We start from the raw sequence: 16,279 nt of genomic DNA, 5'->3' as shown, positions 1-16,279 counted from the left end.
TGAAATATTTCTGATCAACCCATTTGCAATAAAGACTCATGCTTTTCAGGGACCAAAACAACTCTCAACAGTCTGAGAATCAGGGAACTGAAATAACAACAGAAGGGCCAGTCCAGAGGGTTTGTATTTCTGCTTATTGCTGAACTAAAGGAGCAGCTGCACAGCAGAGCTCTGCCAACAAGTAGCTTTAGGACACTTTTTTTTTTTAACTAAGAAGAAAAAAATGGAATTTCTTTCTTTCCTGCCCTGCAACAGAATCACAAAGAATGAAAATAAGTAAGCTCAATGTATTACCACAATGTTTGGCTACTGCATCAATGATTGTTAATAATATGTAAACTATTGCCCAATCTGTTCTGCTGTAGAAATTATCAATTTCTCTTGCCTCCATACATTTTTTCAAAATTTCAAACAATCCACTTTATAAAATACACATCTCTATGTATCAGGTACCATTATTACGGAATTGCAGTGAAAGAAAACTCCCAGTATTATGATGTGATGTATTCTAAAAAAGGAGCAGCTTGGGTCAACGAAACAGGAAAAAAAGAAGTAACCAAACAGACAGTGGCGTATTCACCACGATCCAAACTGGGAACATTACTGCCAGAGTTTCCAAATGTCAAAGATCTAAATCTGCCAGCCAGTCTGCCAGAGGAGAAGGTAACACTTTGGAAATCTTTTCTCAGCTTGTCTTGGGTTTTTTTTCTCTGCTCTGGATGAAAGCTTTGTCTACAATATAAAGACTTTAAATTAGAGTAAGTTTAATAATGCTTTGACTTGATTTATGGAGGACTGAATTACTTCATCGAATAGGAAGAAATATCTTCCCTTAAAATAGGCAGCTGACACTATCAGCTGTACAATATTTCTAAAGCCCATGCACTCTTTTAAAACTTACATTACATACAGCAGGTGAGGTTTGAGGGCAACTTTTTAAATACATTATAGCTCTCTAATCTGTGAACACATTTGGTGGCAAACCAAACAACAGTTCTGATGCTTTCTTGGGCAGAGAGGGACTTAGTGCATTTCTTATCCTTCTAGACTAGAAATTAAGAGAATCCTGTCTGCACACATGACAAAAATGCTCAGGCTTCTCTTGGCTGAGCTTGCTAGTTTTCTGGTTCTATTCACATGTGTAGTATCAATGTAAAGTGGACAAAAGAATAGGGTTTTATAGTTCTTTATGTCCTAATTAGAGCCACATTCTCGTCTTTGATCTCACTGAGGCTTTTTGCTCCTCTTACATTTGAAGAATCCCCATTGACATAGAAAAATCCATGAATTCAAAAGGAGAATTTACTTCTAAGAAGAAAACTCATTTTACAACTAATATAACTAATCTAACCAGACGCTAACTGATTTCATTATTTTTGCAGTTGGGCATAGGTAAGATAGAAAAAACTTACTTTTTCTGTGCTCTGTATTCTGATTTTTTAAAAGCAGATTTCCTAAAATAGAATGATCTTTTGTGTGTCTCCCTCATTCTTTTTCAGGTTTCTACCTTTATTATGATGTATAGGACTCACTGTCAGAGGATACTAGACACTGTAATAAGAGCAAACTTTGATGAGGTATGGTTACAGTTGTAGTTTAATGATTACACATAAGGTATTAGTGGATCTGAGACTCTATTTCATGTGTGATATTACAGACTTACAGTTCTGTGCTCGTTGATCCTTTTTATGAGAAATGCACAATAGCTATACTTGAGTATATACTCTGTGAGCGATAGCACAAAATCTCACTTTTAAAGCTGTGTGAGTTGGAGGAACAAAAGCAATGGAAATGTTTTTGTCCCTTTGTTCTCCAGCAGGATTAAGGTAGCAATATCCCCTTACAAGACATGGGACAATCCACAACTCAAGAAGTGTGTCCACCACAGCTTTTCGAAGCATTTTGTTGGGACTGAGCAGTTTGAAGGAATTCCTCTCAATGTTCAGTACAGACCCAGGTCAGGTGTCACAGCCAAAACAGTGGGCTCTGCTGGTCTGTTAGCAATGATACAGAGTGGTGGGGGGCTTACAGCCTCCCAAGTATCCCAGAAAGCTATAGCTGAAGTGTCCAGTTGCTCAGCTGTACTGCAGCGCAGGTAGGAACGCACACACTGCTCAGCAGCTGATACCGTCTGTTAGAGGTGGATAAGGTTTGTACCTATTGCATATCTGACTTAATCTGAGGGGTTTCTGGCAGTGCATGCGGATAACTTTATAATTAGAGCTGAAAAAATTAAATGTTAATGGGATACAAGCAGTTCTATATTACGTGGAAGAAGGCTTCTAAGCCAGGAAAGCAAATCTGACTGTAGAGATGCTGAGGACCTGATTCGAATGAGACATTCAGGTCCTGGAAGAAAAAATCAAAGGAAATAGGTCTTTTGACTCTGTCTTCTGAACAACAGGAATTATGTGATACATATTTGGGAAATTTGGCTGGGTGAGTCTCAGAATACTTTCTTAAGAGCAGGATGCTGTATTTTATTAGGGAATCTGTTTATCAGGATCAATGGTGGGGAAGGGGCTGAGCAGCAGCAATATATAAATGGCAAATATTCTTTACTGTACCTGGCGTGGTTATTTACTTCACTACAGATTGCATGCAGGCTATCATTCATGAATGCTGGTGTTCTGACCCCTGTGGAACTGATCCTATCATTCTCTGAATAACACCTTTATTTCCTAAATTAAATTTTTCAGACGTATATTTTGTTGTGTCCTAAATTTCCTCCCTATTTTTTTTGCCCTTCTCCATTTTTTCTTCTCTTTCCTTCATATTGGAGGAAAGAAGAAATCCAGAAGTGTAGTGTTTCTTTCCAAAATGAAGACAGAAAATGGTGTACTGACCCCTTTAAGCCGTGTGCTATCCTCCTCTCCCTCATTACACCAAACCGTAGATTGCATTCCTTTGTATACAGGGTCAGAGAGCAAAGAGAGAGAAAAAGGCTTGACATGTGGAAGCCAAAGAGTTACACTCACCAGCCACTGATGGAAGGTAAAAATATGGTGGTTCCCATGGGTCTCTCTGCTGTAGTAACACAAAGACACCCAGTAACCAACTCAGAGCGTCTCCTCACCCTTTGGTTGATTCTTCCACTGAGTGCTGTGTTACAGTATGAGCCTGTCTAGTTAAGAAATATGCCTTGCCTGTGTGGCACACCATCAGACCAGCTCTGGGGCTAAAACAAATGCTATGTAAGCAGGATCATTTCAAGAGAGGGGTATTTGTGGCCTTTAATTATTTTAATTTAAACATCCCTGCTTCTTCTCGTGATTGCAGGTTCAAAGTTTTCTTCTGCACTTTTGGCAAGGGATGCCTCCTCATATGCTGCCTGTATTGGGTTCTTCAACTGTAGTGAATATAGTGGGAGTTTGTGATTCAATTCTGTACAAGGCAATTTCTGGAGTTTTGATGCCAACAGTACTACAAGCCTTACCTGACAGGTCAGTATAGCTCACAGCACTGACCCCTTCTAGCTCAGCTGTCTTTGTTGCATGTGCTTTCTTCAAGAATGACACCAGTTCTCAGAAAGCTGCTTGCTGCCACCCATTTTCTGAGTTTAAATCACAGTGTCAATTGAAAGGAGTTGAAGAGCTTACATATTCCTCAAGAAATGTTCAGATTTTAACAAGGCTTGTATTATGAAAAGCTTGGAGGGTTGGGAGTTTTTTATGGGATGAAGGATACCACCTTCTTCTTGGTTTCTTAACATTCAGCTGATAGTTTTGTCCCAACTTTCAGGGAATGTCAGAAGTCTGCAGGTTGCAGAGTACCGCACTGTCTTCTGAAAATTTCTGATACTTTTTTTCTAGTCTGCGATAACAACATAACTGTTCTGGATCATCATGACAAGAGAAGGTGGCCTGACCACTCTGTTTGTAAATATTCACATGCATATTCAGGCACTGCAACCTAAGCGTTTGTCTCTGTATACAGTCTAGGAACCCAACTGTTATTCTGCTTTCCAGGAATATAAAACATGAAGATCATACTTGTGAAACCTTGAAGAAGCTGATTTAATTTTAATACTATCCTATGAAGAACAGAAGCATGATTTGCTTAGGATCACTTTATTTAATAAGTATTTGCCTCTGTTGTTTCAAAGCTAAATTCACTTTTCCAATCCATGCAGTAGATTTCAGCTGTTCTCTTCCTGCCAGGAATTCACGAGTCCAAGAAGTCTTGTTTATATAGGTGAAGCAGGACAGAGATCAATAGTCCACAGCAAAAAGTATAGTCACTGAGTGCAATCAATATGTCTCTCCCTTTGTTTTTCCTAACATGAGTATCAGGAAGCTATTTTTCTAGATATACTTGTACATCTTTAGTATTATTTGACTGATGCAGTCCTGATGTGGAGCAATTTGTTAAGAATATTGCTCTAGGAGTTTCTTATTGATGCTGTGTATTTAGCCCCCAAGATTTTGAAGTGTCTCTAATCATGGAAAATATTTTCAGGATGTTGTTCTGCTCCTCTGTGTGCATTTCATGATTGCTAAAGTACAGAATTACAGGCAAGGTATTTTTTACACAAGAAATCTCTTATAAGCATAGATTATTTTTTATAAGACATGTACATTTTTAAAGGCTTTCCTTCCCCCCACCCCCCCAAATCTATTTCATTGGAAGGATTAAACAGAACAGCAGTCCTTTTCTCAAGCTGCTTAGTTCTTTCATAGCAAATAAGGAGAGACTTGAGTGTGAATATAGACTTTTGTAATGCATATAAAGGGCCAGATTGTGGCTATTAAGCCATAGCCTGCACTGGAGGGGGTGAAGAAGGGTCTCATTGCAATGGAAGCTCCTGAAGGAAATCTTGCTGACTCAGCCAGAATCCTCTGAGATACTTCCTGGGAACAAATTCTGGCTATCCAGAAAAGCCACTTTTTAGTGAGCACAGCAGTTGTCATCCATCCCTTTTCCTCTTTAGCTGTCTTTTTGGAGCAGAGCAGGCCTATGGCTGTGTTTATTTTACCATATCTCTTCTCAGTGCAGTGTGTTAGGAGTACAAACAGAAAAAGCTTCCTAATTGAAAGAGGAAAGTTCCTTGTACCTTTCCTCTCTCTCTCTCATTTGTGTATCTCTACAGGCAGTTCAGCTTTGTCTGTCAGATCCAGCTGTTAGGGTCCCCTGCACAACACTCTGCAGCTCTTCCTGGAAACTGTCATTTTATACTGAGGATTCCAAGAAGAAGAGCAGAATGAGTCTCCTACCAAGTTTAACAGGAAATGATGGAACCATCAGGAGTGGGTAGCAAGGGAGAAGAGAGAAATCTCACTTGTCTGGGAAAGTTCCAGTCCTGTGCAGAGCTAAGCAGGCAGGTCCTGCTCCACCCCCATTTCCCCCACCTGTGTGGGCTTGGCCTGAAAATTCCTCCCCTCCATCATCCTCCCCACTCACTGGTTCTGGCCTCCAGCATAGTTGATTGTTGCTCCACTTGAACATCCCCATGTACATCTGTATAAATCTGGGTACAGCTGAGCAGAAACCCAAAGCTTGATTTATTTTCTTCTTTAAATGGCTGTGATTTCATATTTGTACAGAGTATGAATGATTTTATTTCAAGTAGGAATACTGTTTGTAAGTATCAAAGCGGTGCCACACAGAGACTTTGATTCTTTGTGAGATTTTGAACATGGTGGTATGTTCTGCTTTTGCTGCAAAGTTTTCAGCAGTTTCAGAAGTTTTTCTTCGTGCCTACAAACTAAGATATGTTAACAACTCTGCATAATAATAAGTTGCAAATAAATGACTCATGGACCCACACATTCAGATTTTATAGTATAATGCACAGAGTAAATGTGTTCTGATGTAGTGATTCCTTTTTGCAGTTTGACGCAGGTGATCCGAAAGTTTGCAAAGCAACTGGATGAGTGGCTGAAAGTAGCTCTCCATGATTTGCCAGAAAACCTACGAAATATCAAATTTGAATGTATGTATTCCTCAATCTCTCTCCTGTTAAACTGGGATGTACAGTGTTTATTGATTACAAATTAATTGCAAGTGAGACTAGTGCTCTTTTAGGAACCTGTTATCGATATAAATCTTGCATTCACTTACACTCTTCACTTGTTCATGAGAACCAATCTCATTTAGTGAAAGGAGGCGCTGCTCAAAATGAGAATTTCTTTTCCTTTCTTGTGGATTCTGATAAGAAATTAATTTTGTTTATAGTAAGCAAACATTAGGGATGATATTAGACAAAGAAAATTATTAAACAAACCTTTAGGCAAGCAGAATTTGAATACAGCTTGAGGCCCTTACTCAAAAAAGTGCCAGAGTTAAAAATGAAGGAGATCAAATTACCCTGTCACCACAGGAAAGGGCACTAGTCCTTTTCAGACGTGCTTTGTAGATGCCTGCAGTGCACATCACCTATTGATAAAGCCTGCTTTATTTCACGGCTCTCAATTCTTTGCCTTTCATGAGCACTAAATTCCACACCACAAAGTTAAAAGAAAAAAAAAACTAATTTAGGAGAAGGATTAACTATTTTGATCAGCGTGGAAAATTAGGTGTATATTTTACTGAGAACAGTCAGAATGAAAGTTGGAACAACTGATTTTAGGGGTTTTTGAATTGTTTACTGATTTGTTTAAAAATTAAACAAAATCAGAACTGAGAATATGCTTTACCACATCTTCACCAGTTCAAAAATGTTGAGAATCTTCAGCAGCAAAATCTTTTCCAATCTTATAGGTAGAGAGAAAGAGTTGGACAGTGTACTCTCTAGTCATTCTCAGTCTCTGTTCTTTCACTGCCTCTATGTACAGTACAGAGAGAAAACACTCTGTGGCCACATCTAACATCTCTTTGGATATATCTGAAAGTCTGGTGATTTTGATATAAGGAAAATATTGTGTGCATCCTGCCTTTTACACTAGTCTTTGTTGCTTCTCCTCATCAGAATTGGTGATAGTGTACACAGCCAATGGAGGTACTGAAAGGAGTGACTGCAAGCTTTGGTAATGTTTGCAGTTCCAGAGTCACAGATTACAGACAAAATATGCACAAAACAACATTTCATAACTTCATTTTCCAAGTATAGGAAATATCATAATACAAGGTCCGTATTGCTTGCGAAGATCTAAAATAGGAGCAGAGGACTTGCAAGTACCTCCTGAGGCATCTTAGTCCATAATGTATTAGTATGTCATTCAATCACTTTCAGAAACTTTGATCAAATTCTACCTGAAACTGTATCAGAGTTTAGCTCCTACTACTTCAGTCAAAAGACTCCTCCAAAACTTGTTTGCATTAAGATTTAGCAACCTTTTCTCATTTCCACACGTAACGTAGCTATTGATATTTTATGCCCACTTCTTGTTGCACCAACATTTGTCTTCCCATTAAATAGTTCTTTCTGGTCTTCAGTTCCTTTGTGTAGCAAGAGAAAATTTGCCATGCTGAAAAAGCAAAGCTCTCCCATTGTCCTCTACGTTTCTCTTGTCACCTCATTATTCACAGCATCTATAAATCATTGCTTGCAATATGCCTCTGTAAAACTGATTGAGCATCCAGATTTAAGGTTTTAGGTCAAGGTTTAAATTAAGTGAAAACTGGGTTATTTGAGTGAATTTTACGTGGCCACAATTTTATATAGGAAACTGGATCTTGTTTTGTTTTATTTTATTTTGTTCTCATTTTAATTTAATACTTTCAGGAATAACTTTTTTTATTTAGCACAGTATGTAAATACGCATCTCTTCTTTCCTGCAGTGTCCAGAAGATTCTCACAAATACTCCGGAGACAGACGTCACTAAATCATCTCTGCCAAGTAAATATTTCAGTTACCCAAGTTTGATGAATGCCATTTTTACTGACCTTTCAAATAATTTTATGAATTGACAGGTTGGACTTTAGTCAAAGGGGAGGAGATTATGTTAGCAGTTTGTATCCAATATTTATTGTGACTATCTTTACAAAACCAAAAAGTAATCAGTGAAAAATGCTTTTCTAGACAACTGGCAACTCTTGATTATTAAATCCACCAGGGCATTTTCATGAAAAAAAAAATATTATTTGATTTGAAGAGATGGTTCATTTCCAGTAAGTAAATATGAGACATGTCATTGCTTTCAGAGCAGCGTGTATTAGGCCAATTGCAAAGCAAGAAAAATTTCTACCTGCCCAACAATAAACTTCAAGTCTAATTGTATATTACAAATCAAATGCAAATTGGGAAAAACAAAACAGCTGAACCGCTGGGCTTTTAAATAGACGTGGTCATGTAACCATAGCAAGTGAATATAGAAACTGCTCTGAAGTGTTTGGTTTTCACCAGTTCACCTATCAATTACCTATCAAAAAGTCATGAGGCCAAATTCCGTGCAGTATAAAAAGGAGGGAATGCATGGACCTAATTAACATTTCGTCCAGGTATTGGAGGGGATAGTTTGTTTTCAATGTCACACTGAAAGCTCCATTTTTGGAAGGTGTATCCAACACCTCTGGTTAAATCTGTGAGACGTGAAGCCCGCAGGAAGAATCTCTGGGGGAAAAACCCCACTCCTGCAAGGAATTCTTTGTAGCTTTCTTCCTCCGTTATTTTAATAGTGGAGGCAGAGAAACCAGTGCTACCCCTCCCCAAATATGGTGGATCATCACCAAACCTTGGAGGTCCATAGGAATTCAGAGGAAATGAAGCTAAAGAGACCACAACCTTCTGCATCAGACCTGTGATCAAACAGTTTACTTATGTGAAGGACTCTTCCAAGTGCACCACTTCCTTGGGGAAGCTGATAACTTTAGTGCGGGTTATCATCCCTGCTTAACTTACAGAGATCCATTGTACTTTATATGACCATGACCTTGTGTCACTTCTTTCCTCTCAGTCCATCCTCCCCATTATCAATAGCAGATCCCTGTCTCAGTCAACCAAGACACATAATCTGATGAGGAGGCAAAGGAGGTTTGACCTTTTCATGTGGCTGAGGGAAGAATGAGAGTCTTCCAAGTTTAGGAGAGGGGAGGGTGCAAACCTGAGAGGGGTTTGTTTGGTTGTGTCTTGACTTTTCTTGTTGCTTTTTTGTTTTGAACTGAAGCTTGCCATAAAAACCAACAGAGCTGTTAGAGATTGAGGGGTCTAGCAATGGCAGCATCAGATTAGTGTTGCTCCTTAGGGTTTGGGGTGGATGCAAGCAAAATACTTGTGGTTGATTAAAGTAGGCAAAATGACTTGAAAAGTCTCTTGTTAGAGGGCCCTGTAATATCCATAAGACAAGCTGGTGGGTGGGGGTCCATGAGGAGGATCAACTTAGTGAGCCTAGCTAAGGAAGCGTAAAAGGGGATAAAGCCTATTTTTTAACCTAATAAAGCATGAACTAATGAATAGATTGGATTGGATTACAGGCATCAAGAACAGTGATCCACAGTGCAGACATCACATTTCAAATGCTGGAGGACTGGAGGAATGTGGATCTGAATAGCATTACCAAACAAACCCTCTATACTATGGAGGACTCACGGGAGGAACACAGAAAGCTCATCATACAATGTAAGAACAGAACCTTCAAATAGAGCCAGGTGAACTTGGTTTCCTGCTGCAAACAAAGCTCAGAGAAAGTAGCACTATTTTTGCAGCCATTGGTTTGCTTGCAGGTTTAAGATAAATGCAGAGACAGTTACCAAAACGTAAGGCAAGGCCCTGCCAAGGCCTTATGTTTTGGGGCATAGGTCTGGGCACTCTTCCATTAATGAGTTCCTTTGTAGTATCCAGAACAGCCAATGGCACAAAACTTTCACCCAGATTTAGGAGGATTTTTTCCATGAACTTGAGAAAACTAAATTTATGAGTGAACCACTGAATATGTGAAAGTCCATTCTTTCCCACTGTAGAATTGCAGGAAAATTATCTTTTGAAGGTCTTGAACACTCAAGTGGCTGTGTATTTGAGTCCCTTGTAAATTGTTTATAAAAAGCTTCTTTTCATACCTTGTTTTCATAAACAAGATCACCTGATGGGGTAAGCTTTCACCATGAACTTTCATGAGTAAGTGGAAGTCCCATATCAAAAAAGCTCGTTGGCTAATTTAGCTTCTGTCTGGTATAGTGAAGGGCATGGACTTAAAAGTGACTTTGGAGATATTGGCAAATTGGTTTTAGAATCAAATATCTTTTGCAAATATAAAATATACCTTCCATAATCCAGCAAGTGTTGCATGGTTACAAGCTTAGGTGTAACACGAAGCACACTTGAATTTTGTTGATCTGAGGCAACAGAGCTTTGCCTCTAGCATCATTCATAACCTCACTTCCCTGGGAACACACCTGCTGTATTGCCATCTCTCTCCTGAGAACACCAGTCATCTTTTATCCCGATCCAGCCTTAACAGAGTGCAACCTGGGCAACCACTTGTGGGAGCCCAGCAAAGGTAGGTTTGCTAGTGAGGTAACTCTTCCACTGAGTGGCTGGGAAGAGGAGGGGTGACACCTTCACAGGTAAACTGGACCCTACAAGGTTGACTTTGACAGTCATTCCACTGTGTTAACACTGGAAGTCTTCTCCTCTGTTCAGGGACGGGCCTTGCATTCCCTGTTAGCTCTGTTTTCCAGTGAGAGGTGCTTGGTACTCTTTCCTCTCCTTCTTAACTCTTTATTCATTTCCTAACAGGGCTCTCTTCCCTTTTGAGGAGACAGAAGCTTGACATGGCAGCAGAGGAGGTAGCATATAGTGAGACTGAAGTGCAGAAGCTGAGTGCATCCTTCTGTTATCTGTTCTGTTTTCATTTTCTAGCCAACATCCTCGCATTGCCTGACAAAAAAAGTTCCCAAAGTTATACTCCCTAGCAGCAGGAACAGTTTTGGCTGCCATTCAGAAAATCCTTAATGTTCAGGAAAACTTCTTGTACATGCGCTAACTACTTAAATATAAACTTTTGTGTAACAAAATCAAATTGAATTTTCCTGAATGCTAATGGATTTGAGCAAGTTTTTCCATATTTTAGGTCCATACTGCAGCATTTAACATCCTGCTTTGCAGAGGCTGCTGAGCTTTTTGGGCTGGAAGTCAGCTTAAAGAAGACAGAAGTTCTCTATCAACCGGCACCTTGGGAAGTCTTCCACCATCCCCATGTCACCATTGGCAAATCAGAGCTCAAATTAGTCCAGCAGTTTAATTACCTAGGTAGCTTCATCTACTTGGACGGTAAGATTGATGGAGAGATAGACAACAGGTTAGCAAAGGCATACACAGCTTTCAGAAAACTCCATAAAAGAGTTTGGTGAAATAAACACCTCAAGAAAAGTACAAAGATCAGTGTTTACAAAGCCGTTGTGCTGTCTACTCCTTTATATGGATCCGAATCATGGGCCATTTACCGCCACCACCTACGATTCTTAGAACGCTTCCATCAACACTGTCTCCGTACAATCCTAAACATCCACTGGTCAGATTATGTGACCAATACATCTGTTCTTGAACAGGCAGCACTTATGACTATTGAGGCCATGCTGCTGAGAACACAGCTGCATTGGGCAGGACACATCTCAAGGATGAAGGACCACCGCCTCCTTAAGATCCTGCTTTATGGTGAACTTGCCGCCGGCTGCCGCAAGAGAGGAACCCCAAAGAGAAGATACAAGGACTCCCTGAAACAACATCTCAGCCTTGGCCATATTGATCAACATAACTGGTCTACTCTGGCCTCCAATTGGGAGGTCTGGAGACACACCATCTGTAACGCTGCTGCTTCCTTTGAGAACGCACGCAGGATCACTCTTGAGAAGAAAAGACAACACAGAAAGGACCGTGTCTTGTTGATACCACCTAAGGAGTCTTTCTGCTGTGCCTTTTGCAGCAGGACTTGGCTATCTTGTATTGGCCTTTTTAGCCACCAGTGTGCTTGTAGCAAATGTGGGTAGAGCCCTTCCCAAATCTTCGTTCACGAAGCCTAGCCACTAGTGAAGTCCAATAAATAGTTACTCGGAAATGGTAACTTATTATGAATGTTCATCATGAGATGGGATTCCACTGAGATGTTCTTATAGGTAGCGAGATTATTCTAGAACTTATATATTTTTTTGCATCTTTGATGTTTATTCTACTTCACCAAAGTTATTTTAAAGGCTACACTCTGTATGACTTATATGACATGAACTTAAGGCCTGCTTTCACATTGTGGTACTACTAATCAAGAAAGTACAATTACCAGCTTCTGTAACTAGAAAAAAGCAAACATGTTTATAAGCCTTTAAACAAGCTTAAAGAGAAACAGAAAAATCACTGGGTATAAGAGGACCTCTTTCCCACTCTCCTCTGGTAGCTATCTCTGACATGATTTCTACTTTATTCCCTCTTTCTCAGATCCTGTTGAGGTATTTTTGACAGGCACTAAAGGCTAAAAGTTTACTTTTCTCAAATAGGTTGTTGTACACAGTTGTATTGCTCCAGCAACAAAGCAAGCAACTGATTTGTTTTTCCACTCTTGCTCCCCTCTTTGCACAGCATATGAATTACTTCATCTGTTGTATCAGGCAGTTTTTGTCCAGCCAAATGTTCAGGTAAGGAGACATTTAGATTCCTCTGTGATCCTGTTCTGAGTAAAGGGAGGTTACCCATCCAATAAAACAATGAAAGATGAGGGTGGCCCAAATATCCCTTCTTCCCTGACTAATGTTGCTGACAAGTCAGCCTTTGCAAGTTTAAGTTAAACAAAGTTGTAGTCAGGTGTGAAGCAAATACATTCCTGGTCATCTTGCTGATTCAACTTAAGAGACCAGGGAGGTTTTTTTTGCTTTATTGTCTGATAGCCTCCCTGGCTCATATCTCTAGCTGTCATCTCTAAGCTTTGCCTCCTTCACTATCTTTTCTACGGTAGGAAATTCCTTCCTCCTGTTATTTACAACTAAGCAGAAACGGAAACGCATAGCACATTGAAATCATCCTGCAACACAGCAGGTAGAAAGTATCTTTCGTGACTTACTGTGCCTTTTATTTTAGCTGAGTTGAAGAATAGTTTGTTAAGTGTCAAAATACATGATTCTTTGTCTTCAACCATTGGTTCTCATAAATAAATGAGATGCAGTTTTAAGAGCGGCACTCCAATGACTTGGTTTTACTTTTTATATTAAAATATTAATATTGGAAAAGTGTATTTGGAAAAGCTTAAAAAGTATACAGATTGCTTTTTGCAACTCTTCATAATAAGTATAGCATTTCTGCAATGATAGCAATTTGCTTTGAAGAAGTAGAATTTACAGAAATTCTTTGTGTGTGTGTGTGTGTGTGTGTGTGTGTGTGTCTGGCATTGCAAACAGATGATTTACAGCAGTTAATTCATGCTTTTGCAACTAAAGCGTTATACAGATGAGTGTCCTACCAACAATACTCTTCCACTTGGTGCCTAGAAGATTCTTTATGCATTTCTAAATCAATATTATGCATGGTGTTTTTTCATCACCAGGGTCCATGCCGACTTTCTCACTCTTCATAGAGAATGCCACAAACATTTCACTTCCAGGCACATCCGATAGCTGAAGCTTAAATCAAAATATTCATTTTAAGAAATAGGTTCTAATTTGCCCACATGAAAATACTTGCATCACTTCCATAGAAACAAGATGAGAGACTGAGAAAACTTTTTGGGTCAGCATCAAGAAAGATGAATTTGTTACGCTTATGCAATCTATTACAAAAAAACCACAGCAAACTTGTGATGCTACTGGCAGCCTTTTTTAATTTGCTTTTCTTTTGTTCCAAATGTAATCAAAGTACTGAGGTGGGCTGTTGTTTTGTTTTGTCTGCCAGTATATCAGGAGTTTGATCACCTTCTGGAGGAGCAGTCCCCCATTGAGTCGTACATCGAGTGGCTGGATTCCATGGTGGACAGATGCGTTGTAAAGGTTGGTAAGCAGGAGCAAGGACCTGAGTCACTGATGTGCATTATGAGCTCTATTGAGGTCATAGATTTTTAGAAAAAATAAAAATAATTTTTGAAAAAATGAAAAAAAAGGCATTGGTAATAAACAGGAATAAAGCAGCAGTGGGCAAAATCTCACCAGTTTTCATGGAGAATTGCTCACATTCAGGATTCTGCTTTATTCTGCACTTGTTTATTTTATCCCAAAAGATAGTATTCAAGAATGAACAGAGCTGAGATTTCCAATCAAATCAATATTTCAGGGACATGGAGAAATGGATTGAGAGTCAGAGTTGTCCTAATAACATAGTACAAATAAAAGCATAATCTAGCTTTCTGAGATTTTAATGAAAAGGATATTTAAGTTGGCTAATTCATTTATATATAATCAAATGTAAGGATGAAAATCTATATTACCATTCAATCAAGGGCATATTTATGTTGACTTTTGAGCTGATTTGGATACTAAGGACTTTTATTTTAATTTAAATGCATGCAGAAACCTACTAACAAAGCTTTAAAACGTATTTTCAAAAGCAATCAGTCATGACCATAATTTTACATAGAGTATGAAGATACATGACTGACTATTTTAATTTCTGTCACTAACAATATTTCGTATTAGGATGTTCTATTAGAATTTCAACTCTTCATTCCAGTTCACAGAATCACAGAACATGCTGAGTTGGAAGGGACTCACAAGGATCATTGAGTCCAACTCCTAGCCTAGTTGTTAAAACTCAGAAGCAAAAACAAAACAAAACAAAATACACTGCCTCTCTCTCTGCTGCAAAAGGGCTATACAGAAAAGAACAGATAATTCCCTGGATTACTTGAAATATTTTGATTGTTTTGGGGAACTTTTGCAATTTGAAATTCAGACCATGACTGTTAATTTTAATGAAGAACCTGAATGAATTCTAATAGCTGATTGGGTAAACCTAATTCTTTAACTCACCTATGGCTATAATAAATCAATTTTTGAAGAGTTAATGCCTGAAGTGTGCTTTCTGGAAAGTATTTTTCCTAGTGAAATGACTAAGTGAATTCACAAAAATAAAAACATGAAAGAACAACAAACTTTATGGACAATACTCTCGAACACATGATGTGACTCTTGGGTATGGTCCTGTAGAGGCCCAGGAGTTGGACCCGATAATCCATGTGGGTGCCTTCCAACTCCGCACGTTCTGTGATTCTGAGTTCAAGAAGCATTTATACTCAATATTAAACCTTAATTGAAATATTAATATAAATTTTCAGTGTAGATCAAACATGATGGATTATAAATTGCTTCCTTGGCTAGGAAGCAAGAATGAACATGTAAGTAATTAGGTTAAGATGAAGATCAGAGCAATTTTTTTGCAGTCCTTTGATCATTTGTGAAGGAGATCCAGTCTTGAATAATACTTTATTAATTCGTCTTTCTGAAGGTTCTATATGGTTATATGGTGGTTTTCTGTCTAAGGCCATTTAGAGTTTGGGTTTTAGTAATTTGTAGTGTATATTTTAACATGAATATAATGGTAAGTAGTTTTTCAGTATAAAAAAGGAAGATGGATATGTGCATCATTTAGCTGTATTGCTGGTAGAAATGTAGGTTTCTTCATGTCAGACATATGTCTCTTCTTGCAGGTAGCTGCCAAGAGACAAGGCTCTTTGAAGAAAGTAGCTCAGCAGTTCCTCCTGATGTGGTCCTGTTTTGGCACTCGAGTGATTCGGGACATGACTTTGCACAGTGCACCCAGCTTTGGTACTTTGATTTTGTTGTAATAATTGCATGCCACAGTCAAAAAAATCTGTATCTTAGCTTGTAATGTACAGTTTAATTGAAAACATAAACAGTTTTCACGTGTCCAGGCACCACTAAAAAATAAGCTGGGGCTACTGACATTTGGAAATAATGCTCAGACAGATGTCTGTCTTCAAGATCTAGCCAGGCGAGCTGAAAACTTTACTGCTTCCTTCTGTTTGCTTTTAGCCAGTAGCTGGAGTGATCAGTCCCCGGGCAGCTGGAGGAGTCACTTACAGGAGTGTTCCCTAGTGCACTTCAGCACAAAGTGAGCCTGGTTACCCAAACCACTCTGACCACGTGTTGTGCCAAGAGAGATGACTTGGTGCTGAAGTGGATGAAAAGCTCTCCAGTGAACCACTTTGCCAGCTCTCCTTTTAAAGGACATAGCATTTGAAGCTGGTCTTTGCAAAATGAGTGCGCTTCTATAACCTGGACAGATTCTCTTACAATTTTTAAGATGTCAGTCAGGATGGAAAAATAGATTTTTACTTTTTAAATGAAAAAGCATCTTGCTTTTCTACAGAGCTTTAAAATGGGGCTTTGTCCTGGGATACAAACAGTTCAGATTAAAATCAGTTAAAAGCAAGAATGTTTAGACTGCTGTGTCATGAGTGTGAACATTCA

General features: G+C 38.9%; 1 protein-coding gene across 2 annotated transcripts in view; it reads left to right on the top strand.

Annotated features, from left to right (window-relative positions):
* Positions 1-16,279, top strand: part of RFX4 (regulatory factor X4) — a 92,389-nt gene that overhangs the window by 47,582 nt on the left and 28,528 nt on the right. For both annotated transcript variants that reach the window (XM_027680833.1, XM_027680834.1), the window contains 8 exons: positions 450-663; positions 1,500-1,577; positions 3,280-3,443; positions 5,832-5,932; positions 7,720-7,778; positions 9,353-9,497; positions 13,749-13,843; positions 15,496-15,613. In XM_027680833.1, the coding sequence (XP_027536634.1) occupies positions 450-663; positions 1,500-1,577; positions 3,280-3,443; positions 5,832-5,932; positions 7,720-7,778; positions 9,353-9,497; positions 13,749-13,843; positions 15,496-15,613 (974 nt within the window). The remainder of the gene's footprint in view (positions 1-449; positions 664-1,499; positions 1,578-3,279; positions 3,444-5,831; positions 5,933-7,719; positions 7,779-9,352; positions 9,498-13,748; positions 13,844-15,495; positions 15,614-16,279) is intronic.

Source organism: Neopelma chrysocephalum, unplaced genomic scaffold, assembly GCF_003984885.1.
Source record: "Neopelma chrysocephalum unplaced genomic scaffold, ASM398488v2 Primary Assembly neopelma1_59, whole genome shotgun sequence".
In the NCBI taxonomy this organism is placed as follows: Eukaryota; Metazoa; Chordata; class Aves; order Passeriformes; family Pipridae; genus Neopelma; species Neopelma chrysocephalum.
This window is presented reverse-complemented; position numbering and strand designations above follow the sequence as displayed.